The sequence below is a fragment of the Protopterus annectens genome, chromosome 4.part1 (assembly GCF_019279795.1).
Source record: "Protopterus annectens isolate FY-2018-M chromosome 4.part1, PAN1.0, whole genome shotgun sequence".
Taxonomy (NCBI): Eukaryota; Metazoa; Chordata; order Ceratodontiformes; family Protopteridae; genus Protopterus; species Protopterus annectens.
In genome coordinates, this window is record NC_056734.1 from 36,396,062 (window position 1) to 36,420,511 (window position 24,450).

Below are 24,450 nucleotides of genomic sequence, written 5' to 3' on the forward strand. Positions count from 1 at the left end.
GGTAAACTATGGATTATATAACAGCAGTTAATATTAAGAGTATACAATTGCTGTAATGTGGGCATATGGTACAGAAATTCATGGATAAAGACTTCCTTAAGACATCTTATTGAAAGCCAGTACTTAATGACAACATGCATCTATCATTGGTATTAGATGATGCATCTTAGAGATGTTGGACATCCTGGTGGCCAGCTGAGAGCCATCTAGTGTTTTGACCTTTCTGAATGTTAATACAACCTCATTGTTAAAGTTTAAATTGGAAATAGGGACAAAAGTAGAACTGGTTTAGTGGTGATAACAGACTATACAGAAAGTTATGCAGTTTTTTTAGCAAATAAGAGTGCTCAAGTTTTATAAAGGTGATTGACTTAATTGACTAACTTTAGTGAAATTTGTTAGAGGACTTTTAAGATGCTGTAATTAAATCAAAAGGTCCTTCAACAAAGTATTAGTTTAAGGGTGTGCACACACAACAAAGTATTAGGTTAAGGGTGTGCACACATGCAACTAGCGTATTGTACGTTGTTTATTTTTTTATATTTTCCCTAACAGATTTGTTTGTTTTTTAATTGAATTGTACAGGTTATAGGTCACATTAAAGGAGGGAAAAGTTTTGAAATGATTTATTGTGGTCTCATTTTTTTTATATCACAAAAACCTGGCATTTTAACAGGGGTGTGTAAACTTTTTATATCCACTGTATACTGTGAACTTTGCATTTTTAAGATTATGTTTCTAAGACGTTCTAAAGCAAACTCAGATAAGTGAAAATAAACAACATGTTTAAATTTGGAGAATACTAGGAGACTGTAATGAGCATTGCATACTCTTAGCATTATCACAGAGAAATGATGTTCACATAAGCTGAATGATGTGATTTTTAAAACTACTAAACTACAGTAATGTTATTTCTTTGAAATAAATATTCATATACATATGCTTAACACTTTAAATAATGTAGTATTTTATTTAAAAAAGACTTGAAAATCTGCTTATTTTAAAACGTTAAAATTGTACTTACTACATAATTCTCAGCATTGTGATTTCTAGAAAAGGGATAAAACGCTCCAACCTGCATCCATCTCCTACAAAGCTCTTCAGTGGTATCATCAAAAAATCCACAAATATCTGCACCAATCTGCACAATAATGATTATAGGATTAGTTTTATGAATACACAAATAAAATCTAATTAATTTATATCAACAGGTTAAGCATTTTTGAACAGGAGCATGTGTCAGCAGTTCTTAAAATGGTAAGCAGAAACAGTGTGTGCTTGCTGTGAAATGTCCTTCATTCGTTTTCTTGAAATATACAAGAAAAATATTATGCCAGTCACTGTTCTAAGATAAACTTAATCCACTTGTTCATAATTTTTGGTGAAGTCAATAATATTAACCCATTGTTTATATTCAGCAGTTTAGCACTGCCAAGAATTTCAGGGTACCTGCTGCCTGATGGGAGTGTTGTTGACAACCTCTGTAGTCCTATGCAAGGAACAGGAAGAATTGAATGGGTCAGTATGTGGCAGGGTATAATGGCATAAATTATGGCAAAAAAAAAAAAAATAACAAATGTTTAGTATATGAAGCTTAGGAAATAAAGTCCTAGAGTGGAAGTGGTGGGAATCAAATGGGTATCAGGATGTTTACATCTGCGTGTACACTATGCAGTAACATTCTAGGGTTCAGGAACAGCACTAACATGGAACTACATGGAGTTCTAGCACAAAGATGTGCAGCGTCATATGAGTCTGGCTCTGTGACCATGCCAGTTGATAATGAGGTAGTTCAAGAACAGGCATAAGCTAATTAGCCATGTGTTCTCTCTCTATCTCTCTCTCTCTCTCTGGAACCTTCTCTATGAAGGCATCTATACATTTAGTGATTCAAAAATTCATTTGGCTGTGTAGCTAACATGGCTTAACCCACCACTTTGCAATAGTTTGTCCATGTTCATCTACCAAATAGAGAAGCAGTATGGGGTACAGGGGGATAGAGAAGCACTAGGCACAAAGGATTGATCTAAACTTGGGCCATAATGGCACTGACAGCAGTACAGGTACTGGGAGGTGAGGGAAACACTAGCCGCTAAGGAAACTATGATGGTGCCATAATGGCACTTAAACTTTTCTTGGCAATGGGGGGCACTAGCAACCAGAGAGTACTCTAACTGTGCATTAATGGCACTTCAAATAGTATGGCGACTCAGGAATATGGGAAACACAAGATGGGGGAGGGCAGTCAAGTCAAGGACAGGTATGGGAATGGTGGATTTCTGTGTTTCTGTGAGTGTGCTGGATTTCTGTGTTTCTGTGAGTGTGTGTGTGTGTGTGTGTGTGTGTGTGTGTGTGTGTGTGTGTGTGTGTGTGTGTGTGTGTGTGTGTGTGTGTGTGTGTGTACATGCATGTGTGTGTCTTTGTGTTTGAATGTGTACTTTTGTGTATAGGAGAGTGAATCAGACTGTGCCACTGCCTACACTAGCAGCAGTTAACTGATGCAAAGTGCAGATCAGTAATGACCAGCATGCCTCAGTAATAACTGTGTATCGGAGACATGTAAGTTAGCCAGTAGTGAGGTATTTCTTCAATACTCTTAACATAGGTTCATAGTTTCATGGGTAAGTACTAGGCTAGCTGCTCTTGTGAGTCATTTTATCCCTAGACAAGTTCCCTTTTTGTGCTCAAAATAACTGATCCCATTTGGCTATAGATTGGCCTTACCCATCCCATGGTCAATAATTATATAATACCTCTAATAAGAATAACTGGGATTGTACCCTACATAATTTCAGGGGAGACATGCATGGGATAAAGAATTTAGGAGCTGCCTCTGCCTGTTAGTAGTACAGGGTGGAGACCTGGTGCAAATGCTCTGTTTACTATCCACATATTTAAGTTGCACTTGTAAATAAACAGGAATGAACTTTGTTTTATGTACATAGGGAATCTGTTCCACAGCAGAGGTATCCTCTGCTAAACATACCTGTCCCTCCAAAACATTCTGTTGATTTTGCAGAAGAGGTTTAGGTCCCTCAATGGAGTATCTCTGATGCTATTTGACTTCATAATGTGCAGTAAATCCATTAGTATCTGATCGGAAAATGCCTTGCATGCCAGACACAGGTTACCTCTTAGCAGTGTTTAGGAAACTGAGTGTAGTGACAGGGCTTTGAGTCAGTCCATGTAGGACATGTTGTTTAAGCCATGTATCCTTTTAGAAAAGTATCTCTATGGGTGTTCCAGTTGTTGTCTTGTCTAGACATTATATTCAATGTTTGGCTTAATGAGGGCTGAGTAAAGGGAGACATTGACATCCCTAGATCTAGAAAGAATGCCTTTGTTTATAGGCTATGCAGTACAGAAGGACCTTCTCACAATAACAGTCACATGTTAGTCAAAAGTTAGGTCACTGTCCACATACATTCCCAAATCCCTAACAACTGAATGAACTCTTAGGGGCATATTCTCAGTATGTATCTGAATCTGAAAATACTGTATTGTGAAATCAAGCTCTTGTATGGCTTTTGCCCAGGAGCCTATCTTTCTGTGTAATAATACCAGTATCATATGTATGACATAACATCTGAAATGGAAACTGCAAACCACATACTTGTGGTAAGATTGTGGTACCTGCCACTTCAAAGACACAGACTTTAAATCAATATTTTGATTCTACTGTTATGTTATTTTATTGATTGTTTTTAAATAGACTGGTAACAGGGAGCATATTTAAAAAGTACATTCTGCATTTTATAAATAAAAAACATCGGTAAGAGATGTTTTCGATATTTAAAAAAAACTAAATTGCCATGTGATATGTCTTAATATAATTAAAATTATCTGTGAGCTGAGATTTTAAAACTTTGTGTATTACTTTTGCAGGATTTGTTGTAAATTGCCATCCCATTCCTGCCTGTAGTATGGCTGGTATCCCTTTAGACTACCTACCCACTTTGCCTCTCAGTTGCTACGTCCATATGGCAGCTCAAAGCAGGATCACCAAGTCAGCAAGACAATTGGCATAGGATGGTGTTTTCAATTTACCCTTCACTCTATATCCTTATTCCTTGTGATTATGAACACTGCATCCTGACTGAGAGGATGATATTGTTTATACCAGTGGGAGACCTGATAGCTCATTGCGGGATAGTATTGACTTTCCATCTATGACAGAGTGAGGAGCTCAGTCATCCAGAAGGGTCTCAGTGAACACCTACTGTTCTTCCATTGCAGAGGATTGTCAGTTGAGACTTTTGGGTACCTTGTAAGGATGCCTGCTTGTAATCTCTCACAAGGGGTATTTCCAGCATGGCCCATTGAGATGAGGCCTCATGAAGACCTTTAATAATAATAATCTATTAATCCAATATGCCCACTGACTGTACATTACGTTTTCAGGGGTGACATGGAAGCAATACCTGGTTAAGTGACTCACTCAATGTCATCCATTAGGCAAACTAGGGCAAATTAAATCAAACTCTGTACCATAGGAATGCCATATTGCAACCTTAACCTCTGCACAAACTGCCAGATCCTTGACATGTTGAAGGTGGGCTACATAGAAAGGAGAGTTTACTATCTACCTGTATCTACCTGCATGCCTAGGATTGCCCTGCGATCCCACAGAATTAGCTTTAGGCTATTGTTAAAAATATGTAATGGAAAAACGCTTCACAGCATAATCAAATAAAAATCCAAAAAACATTGTGGTTCTGACTTCCAAGAACCAATTTAAATTTGTATCCAGTTTGAATTTATAGCAAATAAATAAATCGCAGGTGTTAAATGCTTTCATTCCACTTTCTTAAGAATGTCATCAGGACTACACAGACTAATTCCACTTTGGTTCAAATAAACAATATAATCACATGACAAATGCAATCACTTTAATGAAAAAGGGCAAATGATGAGGCTATCCATGTCAGTATCTGATAATAGTCAGTTCTTATTAAAGCTGCACAAACTTAAGATATTGCTTTGGAAAGAGCTTACTCAAAGGAATTAGTGAATAATTTAGCCATTGACATGGTTTTAGGAAAAGCAAACAGTTACAAACCAATTTTAGATTATTCAGGGTCTTTCAAGTTTGGGGTATTAATCAACACTAGGAGCAACCAGCGATCTAATGCCATGATTTTCACATTTAACCACAGTGCAGGTGAGGTCAGGAAGAATTCTTGCAAAAATTGTTAGGGGGCATTTCGTTCCCCTGGTCTAAGTTAAAAACTAGGCGAAGCTCTACCTTTTGTCTTTAAATGCAGTATGTTTTTTTTTAAATCTTCAATTCAGAGGGCATGTGGAGTGGATGCAATTAATTTATATTCATTTTGGTGGGACATACTTCAACTGAAGCATGCACTCTAATATTACTTTCCATAAAATACTCAGCTCTGTTGTCACAATAGGATAAGGCTCTTACTGTGACTGAAGTGACTTGAGTTCATTTAGCAGGACATGTGCCTGTTGGCGATCACATAGTGAGAGGAAAGGAACCTATAGGATCTCCCTGTTTGTCTTTCCAAGATGTGAGGTAATAGGTGATGAATTGATGGGGCAGACTGCTCATTGTATCCCCAGTGGAGATGGGAACTTGGAATGGCTACTGGGGTTCAATATGTTCGATGGTCTGGGAGATATATCTATCCTAGAGTTGGGGCCATGTATGCTACCATTGCCCCTGCTTCTTTGTCTACCCCAAAAAATTTAATTATGCAAATATGCAAAGAATGTGTCCATATTCAAGCAAATACCTTGTCTCCTTTAGCAGCAGAGGAATCTTCCAGGTTCACCTGCCTTCTGTGGAAAATCCTTATTCTACCACCTTAGTGTAGTGCTGGAGTTTATGATCCAGAATGGTTAAACACCTGAGTGGGCTATTTCATGCATACCTAAGATCATAGTGGGGTGAATCTTAGGGTGCATTACTGCAGCAAACTGTAAATACCTTAGTCATAAAAAATACTGCAGAAATTAAAATAAAGACTAGCCTTTTCTACAGTGTTTAGAAAAATATTTCAATATTTACTGAAATATATGAAAAATAAGAGTAGGTTATAATAAAGTCTACTTACATAAGGCATTCCAAATAAGTTAAATTCCAGCATTCCTGGGATAGCCCATTTTATATCATTCCAGTTAGCAGCATTATCACCAAGCCAGTGGCCTGAATATTTTCCAGTTCCAGAGAAAGAAGAACGTGTAAAAATCATGCTTCTTTTGTTACCAAAGACACGTTCAATAGCTCTGGAATAACAATAAATAAACACTAAATTAATCAGGTCATACAGAAAATCATAGTTTGCAATTTCAATGATTACATTATCATGTAGGATATGAAATGTTCTCACTGCAATGCAAAAACCACCTTGTAAATGGTACTTGCTTCTTATTTAAATTTCAAAATGATATTCCTAAAAACGCTTCAGTAATGCTTTGATGTTAGTGTTTTAAAGGTAAGGAAAATAATCTGACTATATGTGGCAAAAATGGCTTGGGAATGATGTCATGGGCATAGCGCAAACTAAAGTGAAAACCTTTAAAGCAATGCTCACATCTTCATTCAGTCAGGTCCTCTAATGTCCAACTGCACAGTAGTATATAGGGATATCCATCTTAAGCCCTGACACACTCCCACTGGCATCAGTGCCATCCACTATAACACCCACCCCACTCCCTTTGGCATCAGTGCTATCCACTGTAACACCCACCCCATTCCCAGTGGTATCAGTGCTATCTACTGTAACACCCACCCCATTCCCATTGGCATCAGTGCTATCCACTGTAACACCCACCACTCTCCCATTGGCATCAGTGCTATCCACTGTAACACCCACCCCATTCCCAGTGGTATCACTGCTATTTACTGTAACACCTACTCCATTCACATTTATATCAATGTTATCCACTGTAACATCCACCCCACTCCCATTGGCATCAGTGCTATCCACTGTAACACCCACCCCACTCCCATTGGCATCAGTGCTATCCACTGTAACACCCACCCCATTCCCAGTGGTATCAGTGCTATCTACTGTAACACCCACCCCATTCCCATTGGTATCAGTGCTATCCACTGTAACACCAACCACATTCACATTGGTATCAGTGCTATCCACTGTAACGCCCACCACATTCCCAGTGGTATCAGTGCTATCTACTGTAGCACCCACCCCACTCCCATTGGCATCAGTGCTATCTACTGTAACACCCACCCCATTCCCACTGGCAACAGTTCTATCCACTGTAACACCCACCCCATTCCCATTGGTGTCAGTGCTATCCACTGTAACCCCTAACCCACTCCCATTGGCATCAGTGCTATCCACTGTAACACCCACCCCACTCCCATTAGTATCAGTGTATCCACTGTAACCCCCACCACACTCCCATTGGTATCAGTGCTATCCACTGTAACCTCTACCCCAATCCCACTGGTGTCAGTGCTATCCACTGTAACACCCACCTCACTCCCACTGGCATCAGTGCTATCCACTGTAACCCCAACCACACTCCCATTGGTATCAGTGCTATCTACTGTAACCCGCACCACACTCCCAGTGGCATTAGTGCTATCCACTGCAACACCCACCACACTCCCACTGTATCCCCCACCACTCTCCCATTGGCATCAGTGCTATCCACTGTAACACCCACCCCACTCCCACTGGCATCCATGCTATCCACTGTAACCCCCACACCACTCCCATTGGCATCAATGCTATCCACTGTAATCCCCATCACACTCCCACTGGCATCAGTGCTATCCACTTCAACCCCCAACCCACTCCCATTGGTATCAATGCTATCCACTGTAACACCCACCCCATTCCCTTTGGTATCAATGCTATCCACTGTAACCCCCACCCACTCCCACTGGAGTCAGTGCTATCCACTGTAACACCCACCCCATTCCCATTAGTGTCATTGCTATACACTGTAACACCCACCCCATTCCCATTGGTATCAGTTCTATCCATCTTGACCCCACTCCTTCCTCATGGCTATACATTTTTGGCAGCCACAGCCTGAAAATTATTAAAAAAGTACAAATTAAATATATTATGTAGGGCCAAAGCCAAGACATAATGCATAATGTGCTGACTTCACTTAAGGGTAATGTGTATTTGGACAATATACTGTATATAGACATTGTTTCCAAATAATATGCCATGATGCCAGTCCTTATATAGTGCATTTACTGTAGCTTCTCTCTAGGATACAAATGACATATAACACTAATATAGTTCTAACATTCTTTTGCAATTCTTTGCCTAATGCAATTCCATTATTTATGTAATTTAACAAGAAAAACAAAATGTATGTAAAAAAATAAAAACACAAGTTTAAGGGATATATATTTCATTTAATTTTAGTTCAGAAAAAACACAAATACTGTATTTTGAAAAGACTAAAAGACCTGAAAATGCTAAATCATACAACCAACACAAACTTACTTTTCTGTTGCTAATGTCATTGAATAGCCATAGAGACTATGGACATCATAGTGGTTTCCCCATGTCTGCTTTGCATCCATACAGAGGGTTTTAGAATACATAAGACCGTCAATAATACCTTTGAAGAGATAAAACAGATTAAATATTGGTTTAGAAGTAACTGAAATTTTACATTAATTTTCATATGTGCAGTTGCTGCACATGATGTTAGAATAGACTGAATGCAAAATAGTTTGTAAGTTCATGAAGGCTCATGAAGACCTACCTTTACATATTCAGTCATTATAATGAGTGCTAGAATATCCAACAAACTACACCGAATGTTGAAATTTTAATATAAGAATTCTTTTTTATAAAGAGTGGTTGAAGTTTTTAAATGTGTTTCTGAGGAAGTCTGCATATTTTGCAGATGGAAAGCGCTTTAAAATATTACATTAAAATTTCAACATTCGGTGTAGTTGGTTGGATTTCCTTTTGGCTTTGTCAGGTCCTGCTTTGTGGATTTAGTAGTTTCTTGTCTAACTTGTGTTTCTGAATGCTAGAATATGTTCATTTGGCATTAATAAGAGATAACAGTGCCAGTGGAGTTCAGATTGTTTATTACTTTCTTTGTCTTTACCTGGAGTGCCTTTTTTGGCTCAAGGTTAACCATACATAAATACAAACATACCTGTGCTGGAAACTGTTTGGTATGATTAGGTAAATGGATTTGTTCAAAAAGCTTATGTATGGATGTTCGGCAGTACCATGTTTATCATCTGGCTCAGGCACACTTGAACCCAATCAGTGGCTTAAACTCCAGAACAAACTCTGTCACTATGCTTTGTCTCAATACCTAATTAATAATGCAGTACCTTATTAAATTATCCCAAATACTTCTCCATCCCCCCAGCTGTTATGTTATCACACACCATTCTTCCTTCAGCTTTTAATTTTTCCCTGTGACAATCTTCCATGTCCAGTTTCCTTCTAATATATAAACAGCTATCAGTCAAAGTGTTTCTTTTGGATCATAAGTTCAAAGGTACGTAGCTAAACACTAGGCTGTTGATCAAGCAGATCACTGGTATCCTAGACTTAAGGTCTCAGTTGTCAGTACAATACAACAAGAATAACTGTTATCTGATTTTTTCTCCTTTTATTGAATATTTAAAAGCTTAGATCGGGGTGAATTTATGTTTTCCACTGCATTTCTCTAGGTTACACTTAAAGAGAGTCAGTAAACTAAGAGAAATGCATTCCATAAAAGAGACATTCTTTGAGAAAGATATCCATCTCACCAGCAGGTCCTATTTATGCTGTGGGAAATGTTGTGTTCCTGTGAGAGGGTATTTAGAGGGGGTTTTGGCAGATATAATGGAAGAAAATTAGCACTGGATCCTTCTGCGGCTTTAATAGTCAGGCAGATGTCTTCACTTAGGAGTCTGTAGTAACCAGAGAAGATAGTACTTTAAGGCAATCTGTGTAGCACAAGGAATATGTGCCATTGAAGAAGTGTTGGGGTATCTTGAGTTGAGTCATATGCTTAGATAAGCATATACAAAAAAAGGCCATTATATTCTGTTATGGGTCTGATAAAAGAGGAGGACTGATTGATGATGAATCCCCTTGACCTGTAAGAGATAGTGCTGGTAGCAAGTCTGGCTAGAAAAAAGGATTTCTTGATTGCTGATACATGGAGATCAAAGGATTGTTCACTGTCAACTAAAGTGCTCAGGTCCCTAATAACTGTGTTGTTTTTCAAACAGGTAACATCTGTGTGGTAGGTGCATGGGTGCCCATGTTTGCAAAAAGGCAGAATACTATATTTCTTGGTATTTGCCTCAAGACCTTTGTCGGTATATCACTTGTTTGTCTGTGTTAGGCCTTTCTTGAGAACATGGATGTCAGATGGATCTTTGACACACAGGCCCTGGATATTGACATTGACATCATATATGTAAATGCTGAAGAGGAATAGCCCAGCGACCAATCTCTGAGGGGCATCACTAGTAAAAACCCTTTTAGATGAGAGTGTGCCATCTACACTAATTTTATAAGCTCTCTTGGTAAACCACCTTTTTAACTTGAGGATTTCATAGGGATTTCCACTTAGCTTAATAATCTTATTGATAATTCAAGAATGCTAAATGGCATCAAAGGCCTTGTCCAGGTTCAGGCAAGTATCTTGAAGCAATATGTTTGCATCCAGTACATCAGTGACTTGTTCAAAGATGCCCACAAAGTTCAGCAAACCCAGACTGGCTTATACCAAGGGAATATAGGCTGCTGTTGTCCTTATCATTAGGTTCGATAATAGTGGGGCCATTGCTTTACAGATAAGGCTTGAGAAGTTTGCAGGTCTATAGTTTCGATGGTCAATGGTTGATCCTCTCTATTGGATGGGGATAACTACATCAGTATTCCAAACCTCTGGCATGAATCCAGTGTATAGGCTGAACTTAAATCTGATCAGTACTGAGTCTATAAGGGCATGCTTGGTGTTTCCAAAAAGCCAGCCTGGTAAATTGCCTGGAGCCATGTATCTGGTATGTTTTATCCTTGGACGGAGCATTCAGGACTTGCTGCAAAGTGATCTGCAGGGATGTGTCATTAATATGTGGAAAAAAGTAAAGGGAAGATAATGGTACAAAAGTGTGAGCTAAATGTATCCGCTAATATCCTGCACTTGTCTTCTGGAGATGAGCATGCATTGTAGTTATGTATTAGCTCAGTGATTTACAGGGCATTGCTTCTAATGTTTCTGACATACCAAAAAAGGCTTTGTACCGTTCTTAACATAGATGGCAATCTTCACTTCATACTTATTTTGGAAGACACAGTTTTGCTTCTAAAGTCTTTGTTAATCTTTTTGATTTCACATTTAGAGGTTGGGTATTATGTTTGTTCTTGTGGACAGTATGTTTCTTCCCGTTATTGAGTTTTTAATACTGGGGTTGCATCACTGAAGCTAATTTCTGAAACAGACCGTACTTTTGTCAGTTGGTGCCTCAATGCAGGATTTTAGGTGAGCATTGAAGCTGTCTATGAATATAGTAGGGTGTGAAATGATCAAAATAAGGGTGGTACTAAAGCATCTTCAGATCATCAGATAGCTGTAATAAATTTCCTTACAATCGACTCTAAAGATAGAAGGGTTTAATGGTAAAGGATGTTTTTCAGCCATAACCCAGGCCACAAAAGTAACAACATAAAAAATATGCTTTCTAAGAAGGGAAATTAACAGATAACTTTTAACAGAACGCAAATCTATCAATGGTATCATTGGTATATTATTTCCTTTACATAGAGTTTGTTTCTATGGTTGTACTAGTGACAGTAAACTCGGAAAGCAATGCAACATTCAGACAGCAGAAACACAATGTATAACTCATAGATAATCACAAAAACACTGGGTGATAAACTTACTAAACAATTCAAATATTCAGTAACTCACAGATAATCATCAAACAAGCAGGGTGATAAACTTACTAAACAATTCAAACATTCAGTAACTCACAGATAATCATCAAACAAGCAGGGTGATAAACTTACTAAACAATTCAAACATTCAGTCATGTCAGAAAGAGCTCGGAGACAGTCATCATACAAGGTAGGTGAGTACTGAACAGAGGTAGATGTGTTGTATTGTCACCAGAAGAGCAGTATTAATTTCAATGGGAGGAACTCCAGTTTGTTTAGATTTGCCGCATCGGGCTACAGGTAACATTGATGGGGTACAGCAGTTGGCTATTACCAGGTACAGATTTTTAGTTACAGTAAATAGGTTATGGAGGACCTCAAAGTCACTGTCCTGCCTTATGGGTCTAGATGTGATTTGGCTTCTTAGGAAAATGGACATGTCCCATCAAATGACACAATTATTTTGGGGGATGAGTTAGAGGGAGGATGGAGATACAGTTTATACTGGTGCCACTGATTTGTTTTAAAAAGATAAGTGCCCCTCATCACCCAAACTATCAAGCCTTACCTCATCTTTCTGATATACACACTCTCTGATTAGCTAGCTTTAGCCATCTAGAAAAAGAATTGGAGCAGGGCAACCGATCATCTTGTTTGGAATTTTAGATACCCCTGTCCTTAATACACTGCCCATATACATCATGCAATGATGTCATGGAAGGCAAAATGTATGCATTTCCATATTGCACATAGGTTGGAACACCTCGTCTTCACTGTGGCCTGTAGCCATGACTTGAAACCCTCTTCATTTACTTAGATAACCAGGCCAGCAAAGTTTTTGTTTGTTCCTGTCCCTTGCTGACTTTTTAAAGACTATATCCCCTAAATGGACGCAGGTCATATAAGGTCCAGGCACAGCTCCATCCCTCTGTACCACAGAGATTTTATTATCTAATATTTGAAATGCAGTTCAACAAACAAAATGCTTTCAAAAAGGTACATAAGAGTAATATATAGATAATATTATCATTCTACTGTATAATTCTTTAAGAACTTACTTGGTGTAAATGGTGGATAATTCAAATTATTTTCTTCACAGCCCTTACTGGAACCTTGAACAAAATTAGAAACTTCATTCATATCCTAAAAAAGCAATAATGCAGACATACGCAGCTGGTTAATGTATTCATATGGATGTGATAATAGTAGTAATAAAATAATAATAATACTTCTTATTTATAATATATTTCTTTAAATATTTTTTTTCAAAATCAAGAGATTATGCTCATTAACTTGATAGCTGAACTGATCCAAAATAGATTATTTTAGTCACAACAGGGACAAAACAGTGTTAAAGATATAAACAAGTCAGCTGACCTGTGTACTAAGTATCAAAGCAAGTAGTAATGTTCTGTTTATTAAGATCAATGTTGTTGAAAGGTAGTCATCTAATGATATAGTGAGAGAAAATGCAAATAATTTACATACTGTATATAAGGATTTGATTAGTTCATATGAGCAGGGTAACCAAAATGTGCTCTGTGCGAAAATCAATGAAGAACCACAAGTAAAAACACAAAATAAGCACCATACTCTGCACAAACAGTGGTGAAAATAAGCACCAAATGGCTCCAAGGAGAAACAATCATAGATATAAATACGCACTTTAACAAAACGTTGAGTGATTTCATCTTTAACACATGAAGACTTCTTCAGAACTAACCTCAAATATAGCATCCAACTATATAAATACATAAATTAGTAACAATTAGGTTAATTAATTAATGAATGAATTAATTAAAAATTAGATATATAAAGTGCATATTAAAGAAATATAACCAGGTTTAGAAAGAAAAAAAAAACATTTCATGTAATAACATCTATAACAAGAAAATATGAAACAGGGTATAAATACAAAATTTATAAATAAAAATAATACCACTTATAAAACTAGTAGCTCTTAATTTCAGAACAGGGCCAATAGATATACAAATATTTAACCCTGGTTCCAAATTGAGTGGTACAGTGGAAGCATGGTGGGCCCATAACACAGAGGTCGATGGATCGAAACCACCCTCTGATATGGAAAGTTTTGCATCTGAAATGGCTTAGTGGTAAATCACTTTAGCTATAGTTTGCAGGGTCCTGGGTTTGAGACTTGCAAGGCTTTCTTAATTTTATGGATGTGATGGCTTAGTGGTTAACTGCTGTGTCTATAGTGTACAGGGTCCTGGGTTCAAGCCAGCAATAGCTATAATAATTGCTAGTAGAACTTGTGTTGTTCAATTTGGATTGTTTCATGCTCCATCCTGGGGTCCAATGCTACATCTTCCAAAACAAAGAAGAAAAACCTACTCTTCTCATACTGTTGTTGTGTTAAGCCAAAGCATTATTGTCAAACTCCTACGTATAGCATATATATATATATATATATATATATATATATATATACACATATATATATATATATATATATATATATATATATATATATATATGTTCATAGATATATTTTTGGAGTCTCCCAGTTTTCCCAATATGAAATGCTGGGCACACATCACAAAAGGCAAGGTAAATCATCCCCTTACTATTGCAGTTAAATAATGTTTTAGCTATTAAATGTTTATTATGTTCCAGTAAATAATAATTCAGACTTATTTAGAACATAGGGTCACTGGCCACATGAACCACACTTAAAGGTTCCAACTTTACAATTTTTACAGGTGGGTGTTTGATACTGCTCATAAAGCACCTCACAATGAATGCTTTGTTTGACACTATCCATGTACAGCAAAACATGGATAGAAAGGCTCATCCAGACTCTGCTACACTTTGCTGTGAAGGAAAGGTTAGTTTGCTGTTATTTTTTGTATTTCTGTATTGCCTTTCTATATTTTGAATACTGTAGTTTGTTTTCTTTACCTTGTGTTTTGCTTGCATTCTGTTTAACAGCATATTAAAACTTCAAAAGAGACCACAGCTCTCTCTGTTCTGAGTCAGGCAGAATTTTTCTCCTCCCTCCCACCCATTTAAGTTGTCTTGTTAAATACCACTGTCTTTCTAGTTGCCCGCCTCTTATGTTAATCTAACCATATATCTCATTTCTCTCTACTTTCCCTGGCTTATGTGAGTAATCACAAAACCATCACTTTTGAAATCCCACCCCTTCAATTATTTAAATTTATTGGCCATCCTACAGTATTTCATAGTACCAAAATACAAAAGTAACCACCCCTTTCAGTCCATCTTGCTGTTTTAAAAATAGTAACTCTCCACTAAACCTTAACTTTTTAAACAGGTAAAACTCAAGTTACCTACTTTCATATCTAACTTCTCTAGTGCACACTGCAGAGTGCATTCTTTTCAATCTTACCTTTAAGCATCCCTGTTACTAGCACTTTCTCTAATACCTACAAAGATCATCTCTACTTGACTCCAAGTAGACTTTTCTCTATCTGTTAAACCTAGCACTTGCTCCTACAGTACTTATTACCTTGATACGGCACTCTTATAGATAGCACCCCAAAAAGGCAAACCCCATTTCTCGGTCACCACGTCCCCCGGAATCTCTTTTAAAGTTTTTTGTCTAGTCCTTCTAGCATGTCGAGGGATCAGTTGCTAGTGTCCTCTCCTGCTCAGCTGGTGAACCTGGGAATATTGAGGCAATGTTACAATTGCCTCATGTACACAGACAACCCTCTCCTCCTCCCACAAAACACAAATACATGCGAGATGCAACTATACGGCCAAACTGGAGGCTGAGCTCTCTCAACATAGGACTGGCAAGACCAGTCAGGAGGAGAAGGTTACCACACACGCTATAGACCCAGTCTCACATAGTACCATCACAACCTCAAATCATACACATAAGCACACAAAGACATACTCGGGCTCTGATCAAAATCTACCAAAACAGCAGAGGCCACCAAAGCAGACACCCAAACAACCACCACCTCAGAACACAACACCTGCAACACATAGACCTCACAGTCAGAGTGTCAAACAGTTACAGCCCTTAAGGCCAAACACAATGCCAGACACACTAGTCATTGGTGACTCCATAGTCAGACACACTGACATCCCGCTCACCAGACTGAGTAAGGAGAAGGTCACAGTAAGCTGCCTGTCGGGCGCTAGAATCCGCCACATAACGCAAGCACTCCAGGTCTCTCAACAGCAGGTACAAATATGACTCAGTCATTGTCCACGCTGGTGTAAACGACCTGAGACGCACCTCCTTGGACTACATGAAAAGAGACATTGAGGAGCTCTCTGATTATGTAGCCCAGGCAGGTATGACCCTGACCTTGAGCAGTATTCTACCTTCACCAAGAATGATGCCACAATACAGAGATAAGATGATCAGCTTTAACAATTGGCTTAAACTCTGGTGTCATTCAAAGGGGATCCAATGTCTGTCTGTCTGGGATGACATGCTGGACAAGCCACGCTGCTTAGGGACGGCTTGCACCTGTCACCCTGGGATTTCGGATATTGGCAAAGGCTCTTGCCACCCCATAGTGCCTTTTAGGCAAGGCTCAAATTCTAAACCTACCACCCTAGAACACAAAAAGGAAAAACTAAGGGTAATGCTGCTCAATGCCAGAAGTCTAAATCTCAAAATGCACACACTCGAGGCCCTTCTCAGTATGGAGAACATCGATGTATGTGCAGTGACAGAAACCTGGTTCAAGGCTCCTGAGAGCACCCCAGCACTATCAGGTTTTACCTCTTATCATGCGTTCCGCCCCAAAATCCGGACAATACCAAGAAAGGAGGGGGTATCCATATTCATCAAAGACACCCACACCTCAAGACTGGTGGCAACGACGATGCATCGGAGACCATCCAGGTGCAATTAACCATAGGCAAGACTGCTCTGCAAATTGTAGCATGTTACAGGCCACCCTCACAAACTCAGGAACCTCACATGGCCTTCCTGAAAACACTAGAGGGATAAATGTATCACCAAACACCATCATACTAGGTGACTTCAATTACCCTAATATAGACTGGGAACACTACTCAAGCCCAAACACCCTAGCCCAAAAGTTCCTGGAATTCATAAACTCAAATGCCATGGAACAACTAGTCACCATCCCCACAAGAGGAGAAAACATACTTGATCTCATCATCACGAACATGGGAGCACAATGTTCAACACCGAAGTATACCCCTCACTGGTGAGATCAGACCACAAACTAATCTCGCTGGAGGTCCTCATCCCACCCCACCTGAAATAAAAAAAGACCACAGTAAAGAACTTCTCGAAAGCCGACTTCACACTTCTAAAGACTAGTGTGGTCTCCTTTAAGGCCCCCGAGCCGGCGGAAAACAGTACTCAAGCCGCTGAATCACTTACAAATGCCTTCTACCAGCACCTGCAGGACTGCATGGATAAGGCAATCCCAAGCAAAACAAAGACTCTTTGTACCAAAGGCAAGCATCCACTCTGGTGGACCCCAGCCATAAACAAACTCTACAACAAAAGGAGGAAGCTACTACAAGATAGAGCAAAATCCTTAAAAGGTAAGACACCCTTGATCACTATAAGTAAAAACTAAGAGCTCTCATAAAATCATCCAAAGCAAATTTTGAGAGAAAAATAGCTAAAGACTCAAAAGACAATCATAAGGCCTTCTTTAGCTATGTTAGAAACCTGGGAGGAAACTCCCAGATATGCTCAGAACTAGTTCAAAATGATGTGAAGATTACTGATCCTACAGACATTGCCAACATACTGGCTGACAGGTTCAGTGCAAACTTCTCCCCTCCCCAAAAGGAGAGATATCTATACCAAGCGATTGCAGCCCCCAAACATCTCCAACGCCCAAGTGAGAACTGCTCTCTCCAAAGCAAAAACACAGCATCCATGGGACCTGATGGTGTCCCCGGCTGTGTGCTCCACGAACTCAACGAGAATTAAACCCACAGCTAGGACAGCTGTTTAATCATAGTCTTACCTCTGGATACGTACCCAGGGAGTGGCGCACTGCAACTGTGGTCCCACTTCACAAAGGCGGTGCCTCCACCGACCCTGGAAATTACCGCCCATTAGCTTGACAAGCCTTATCTGCAAAGCCATGGAGAGGATCATAATGGACCTCATAAATAAAGACATAGGGAATTTGCAGACTTTGGATCCATCCCAGTTTGGCTTTGTCAAAGGCAGATCATGCCTTCTAAACTTGGTTGACTTTTTCAAAACAGTCACCAAAGCCATTGATGAGGGAAAGGCAGTCCATACAGCCTACCTCGATCTGGCAAAGGCCTTTGATACAATACCCCACTCGGGTATCATTGAAAAACTCATCAGCTTAAATATTAACCCATACATCACAAGATGGGTTGCAAACTGGCTGAGTGACAGAACCCACAGGGTCAGAGTTGCTGGCGCATGTCAGACTCAAAGCCTGTCACAAGTGGTGTACCACAGGGCTCAGTCCTGGGCCCACTCTTGTTTGGCATCTACTTTTCCGAAGTACAAGCAAACACAGGAGGGTTATGGCTGACAAAGTTTGCAGATGACTGCAAACTGAGCGCCATAATAGAAAACACATCTGACACAGATATCCTTCAGAAGGGTCTCATAGAAACGGATAACTGGTGCCAGAGCCATGGCCTAAAAGTTAAATGCCAAAAAATGCATAGTCATACCCTTAGGGAAAAACAAGGTTACCCCTAGCTACCAAATAGGTGGCAATCCACTGAGTACAGAAGAAGTTATCAGGGACCTGGGGACCCAGGTTGATAGTAGTCTGTCATTCGACACCCATGTAGCTAAAGTAGTTAGGAAGACCTTCTACATTGCCCACCTTATCATGAAGGGATTCTCATCTAGATCAAGGGAGGTCATAGTCTCCCTATACTCATCACTCATCAGACCAATGATTGAGTACAATGCCCCATTCGGAATGTATCTGACCCGACACTTGCAGCAGCTGGAGAGGCCACAAAGTTCCTCACCAAAGGATAAAGGGTCTCAAACATCTGTCCTATGCTGCCCGACTGAAAGAACTCCAGCTCTATTCAGTCGCCACCGCTGCTCAGAGGTGACCTTTGCCTAACATACAAGGCCATGTCAAACCCAGATTTGATGAATATGCTTCACCTCAAAAATCTAGATCCGTCAGAGCCACAAGGGCGGAGACTTAAACCTCGACACGGCTATTAATAGGACGTGCTGGAGGGATAGATTCATCACCCAAAGACTCCCTATGCTGTGGAATAAAATCCCGGTATATGTGAGGCAGAGCACCTCGCTGGCCTTGTTCAAGAGAAATCTTGACCAATGGATGGGAGATCGCAGATATACCCCAGGGATTACCTCAGTGTCACTGCTCAACAGAGGCACAGCAAAATAATGGGTATAGTTCCCCATACTAAAGGGGTGGCGTAAGCCACAAAACTATGGGCTAGGCTTGTAAATGCCCTCGGGCAGATAGCCTAGTATGAACCTATGAACCTATGAACCTATGAACAACTTTCTTTCATTAATCATTTCAGTTTCACTTCTTCATTAAGATGTACTAGTAATAAGATCCCCTATACTTGATTAACATTCCATACTTTATTAAAATTAATTCTCAACATTCTCCTCCTAATAAAAAAAGAAAACTTCACCTTAGTTCTAGCTTAGTTTTCCATTCCATACTAATACCACCTTCGATAGCCAATGAAAATAGGTATATGCTAAGTGGGACTAACCTGGCTATCTGAATGTAAATAAATATGGTATTACAACTGGACAGGATGACATAGTAATAAAGTTGTTGCCTCTTTACTATAATGCAATTGTTTTTGGATATATTTTTTGCAAAAACCTTAACATTGTGTCATACAAAGAGTCAGAGTTCTTTTGCTACGAGTTTGTATCAAAGCTTTAAAGTTGAATAAGCTGCTACTGCTGCTGGTGCTGCTTGGTGCTGCTCCTAGTGGTGCTGGTTCTGCTGCTGCTGGTGCTGCTGCTGGTGCTGCTTTGTGCTGCTGCTGGTGCTGGTGCTGCTGTGGCTGTAAAAATAACTTCACAAGCATCTGCAGGCAAATGAGCTGTTTCAACCTCCTTTTTACTTCTTACTTAGTAGAAGTGATAGGAACTTCAGCATGTCACCTTTACTTCTTTAGTAGAGTTCACTTGTTCTTACTTAAAATGTATTGCTTTAAGCTGTGTATATGTGGGGGGTGAATCTTTTCTGTACACTCTCATATGGGTGAGATGAACTCCCATTCTCCTGTTTGTTACATATACTAACTCCAAGATCAGAGTGCCTCAATATAAACAAATATTCAGAGATACCATAGTTTCATTGTAACATATCTTCCCCATTTCAAACTTTATTTCTCGATATTCTGATAGCTGCAATTACATTCTTCCAAATGTTGAAGAAAACTCATCAAAAACCATATAGGCTCCCTGGTATACTGACACAATAAGCTTCATACTCAATAAGTGACACTTGGATAAACAGGAAAACAAAAGAAAAATAAAAAAAAATTTTGCAAAGTAGGTTTTTAAAAAACATTTTTGGTTTTTCCTTTTTTTCTTAAATGGAAACCTTTAAAATTCAAAGGGAGCAAACTTTTGATTTCACATTTAGAGGTTGGGTATTATGTTTGTTCTTGTGGACAGTATGTTTCTTCCCATTATTGAGTTTTTAATACTGGGGTTCCATCGCTAAAGCTAATTTCTGAAACAGACATTATACTTTTGTCAGTTGGTGTCTCAATGCAGGATTTTAGGTGAGCATTGAAGCTGTCTATGAATATAGCGGTGTGTGAAATGATCAAAATAAGGGTGGTACTAAAGCATCTCCAGATCATCAGATAGCTGTAATAAATTTCCTTACAATCGACTCTAAAGATAGAAGGGTTTAATGGTAAAGGATGTTTTTCAGCCATAACCCAGGCCACAAAAGTAACAACATAAAAATGTGATTTCTAAGAAGGGAAATTAACAGATAACTTTTAACAGAACGCAAATCTATCAATGGTATCATTGGTATATTATTTCCTTTACATAGAGTTTGTTTCTATGGTTGTACTAGTGACAGTAAACTCGGAAAGCAATGCAACATTCAGACAGCAGAAACACAATGTATAACTCACAGATAATCATCATACAAGCTGGGTGATAAACTTACTAAACAATTCAAACATTCAGTCATGTCAGAGAGAGCTCGGAGACAGTCATCATACACGGTAGGTGAGTACTGAACAGAGGTAGATGTGTTGTATTGTCACCAGAAGAGCAGTGTTAATTTCAATGGGAGGAACTCCAGTTTGTTCAGATTTGCCGTATCGGGCTACAGGTAACATTGATGGGGTACAGCAGTTGGCTATTACCAGGTACAGATTTTTAGTTACAGTAAATAGATTATGGAGGACCTCAAAGTCACTGTCCTGCCTTATGGGTCTAGATGTGATTTGGCTTCTTAGGAAAATGGACATGTCCCATCAAATGACACAATTATTTTGAGGGGATAAGTTAGAGGGAGGATGGAGATACAGTTTATACTGGTGCCACTGATTTGTTTTAAAAAGATAAGTGCCCCTCATCACCCAAACTATCAAGCCTTACCTCATCTTTTTGATATACACACTCTCTGATTAGCTAGCTTTAGCCATCTAGAAAAAGAATTGGAGCAGGGCAACCGATCATCTTGTTTGGAATTTTAGATAGCCCTGTCCTTAATACACTTCCCATATACATCATGCAATGATGTCATGGAAGGCAAAAATTATGCATTTCCATTTTGCACATAGGTTGGAACACCTCGTCTTCACTGTGGCCTGTAGCCATGACTTGAAACCCTCTTCATTTACTTAGATAACCAGGCCAGCAAAGTTTTTGTTTGTTCCTGTCCCTTGTTGACTTTTTAAAGACTATATCCCCTAAATGGACACAGGTCATATAGGGTTCAGGCACAGCTCCATCCCTCTGTACCACAGAGATTTTATTATCTAATATTTGAAATGCAGTTCAACAAACAAAATGCTTTCAAAAAGGTACATAAGAGTACTATATAAATAATATTATCATTCTACTGTATAATTCTTTAAGAACTTACTTGGTGTAAATGGTGGATAATTCAAATTATTTTCTTCACAGCCCTTACTGGAACCTTGAACAAAATTAGAAACTTCATTCATATCCTAAAAAAGCAATAATGCAGACATACACAGCTGGTTAATGTATTCATATGGATGTGATAATAGTAGTAATAAAATAATAATAATAATAATACTTCTTATTTATAATATATTTCTTTAAATATTTTTTTCAAAATCAAGAGATTATGCTCATTAACTTGGTAGCTGAACTGATCCAAAATAGATTATTTTATTCACAACAGGGACATAAAACAAAACAGTGTTAAAGATATAAACAAGTCAGCTGACCTGTGTACTAAGTATCAAAGCAAGTAGCAATGTTCTGTTTATTAAGATCAATGTTGTTGAAAGGTAGTTATCTAATGATATAGTGAGAGAAAATGCAAATAATTCACATACTGTATATAAGGATTTGATTAGTTCATATGAGCAGGGTAACCAAAATGTGCTCTGTGCGAAAATCAACGAAGAACCACAAGTAAAAACACAAAATAAGCACCATACTCTGCACAAACAGTGGTGAAAATAAGCACCAAATGGCTCCAAGGAGAAACAATCATAGATATAAATATGCACTTTAACAAAACATTGAGTGATTTCATCTTTAACACATGCACACTTCTTCAGAACTAACCTCAAATATAACATCCAACTATATAAGTACATAAATTAGTAATAATTAGGTTAATTAATGAATGAATTAATTAAAAATTAGATATATAAAGTGCATATTAAAGAAATATAACCAGGTTTAGAAAGAAAAAACATTTCATGTAATAACATATATAACAAGAAAATATTAAACAGGGTATAAATACAAAATTTATAAATAAAAATAATACCACTTATAAAACTAGCAGCTCTTAATTTCAGAACAGGGCCAATAGATATACAAATATTTAACCCTGGTTCCAAATTGAGTGGTGCAGTGGAAGCATGGTGGGCCTATAACCCAGAGGTCGATGGATCGAAACCACCCTCTGATATGGAAAGTTTTGCATCTGAAATGGCTTAGTGGTAAATCACTTTAGCTATAGTTTGCAGGGTCCTGGGTTTGACACTTGCAAGGCTTTCTTATTTTTATGGATGTGATGGCTTAGTGGTTAACTGCTGTGACTGTAGTGTACAGGGTCCTGAGTTCAAGACCAGCAATGGCTATAATAATTGCTAGTAGAACTTGTGTTGTTCAATTTGGATTGTTTCATGCTCCATCCTGGGGTCCAATGCTACATCTTCCAAAACAAAGAAGAAAAAACGACTCTTCTCATACTGTTGTTGTGTTTAGCCAAAGCATTATTGTCAAACTCCTATGTATAGCATATGTATATATACATATATATATATATATATATATATATGTTGATAGATATATTTTTGGAGTCTCCCAGTTTTCCCAATATGAAATGCTGGGCACACATCACAAAAGGCAAGGTAAATCATCCCCTTACTATTGCAGTTAAATAATGTTTTAGCTATTAAATGTTTATTATGCTCCAGTAAATAATAATTCAGACTTATTTAGAACATAGGGTCACTGGCCACATGAACCACACTTAAAGGTTCCAACTTTACAATTTTTACAGGTGGGTGTTTGATACTGCTTGTAAAGCACCTCACAATGAATGCTTCGTTTGACACTATCCATGTACAGCAAAACAACTTTCTTTCATTAATCATTTCAGTTTCACTTCTTCATTAAGATGTACTAGTAATAAGATCCCCTATACTTGATTAACATCCCATACTTTATTAAAATAAATTCTCAACATTCTCCTCCTAATAAAAAAAGAAAACTTCACCTTAGTTCTAGCTTAGTTTTCCATTCCATACTAATACCACCTTCGATAGCCAATGAAAATAGGTATATGCTAAGTGGGACTAACCTGGCTATCTGAATGTAAATAAATATGGTATCACAACTGGACAGGATGACATAGTAACAAAGTTGTTGCCTCTTTACTATAATGCAATTGTTTTTGGATATATTTTCTGCAAAAACTTTAACATTGTGTCATACAAAGAGTCAGAGTTCTTTTGCTACGAGTGTGTATCAAAACTTTAAAGTTGAATAAGCTGCTACTGCTGCTGGTGCTGCTTAGTGCTGCTCCTAGTGGTGCTGGTTCTGCTGCTGCTGGTGCTGATGCTGGTGCTATGCTGGTGCTGCTGTGGCTGTAAAAATAACTTCACAAGCATCTGCAGGCAAATGAGCTGTTTCAACCTCCTTTTTACTTCTTACTTAGTAGATGTGATAGGAACTTCAGCATGTCACCTTTACTTCTTTAGCAGAGTTCACTAGTTCTTACTTAAAATTTGTTGTTTTAAGCTGTGTATATGTGGGGGGGGGGGGTGAATCTTTTCTGTACACTCTCATATGGGTGAGATGAACTCCCATTCTCCTGTTTGTTACATATACTAACTCCAAGATCAGAGTGCCTCAATATAAAGAAATATTCAGAGATACCATAATTTCATTGTAACACAT

The 24,450-nt window shown here is 38.4% G+C and overlaps 1 protein-coding gene across 1 annotated transcript in view; it reads right to left on the bottom strand.

Moving 5' to 3' along the window:
• LOC122801170 (maltase-glucoamylase, intestinal-like) overlaps positions 1-24,450 on the bottom strand; it is a 516,102-nt gene that overhangs the window by 333,639 nt on the left and 158,013 nt on the right. Inside the window, exons 14-17 of the mRNA XM_044070733.1 lie at positions 21,926-22,010; positions 8,457-8,574; positions 6,075-6,246; positions 1,025-1,141 (exon numbers count right to left, since the gene is read on the bottom strand). Of these exons, the coding sequence (XP_043926668.1) occupies positions 1,025-1,141; positions 6,075-6,246; positions 8,457-8,574; positions 21,926-22,010 (492 nt within the window). The remainder of the gene's footprint in view (positions 1-1,024; positions 1,142-6,074; positions 6,247-8,456; positions 8,575-21,925; positions 22,011-24,450) is intronic.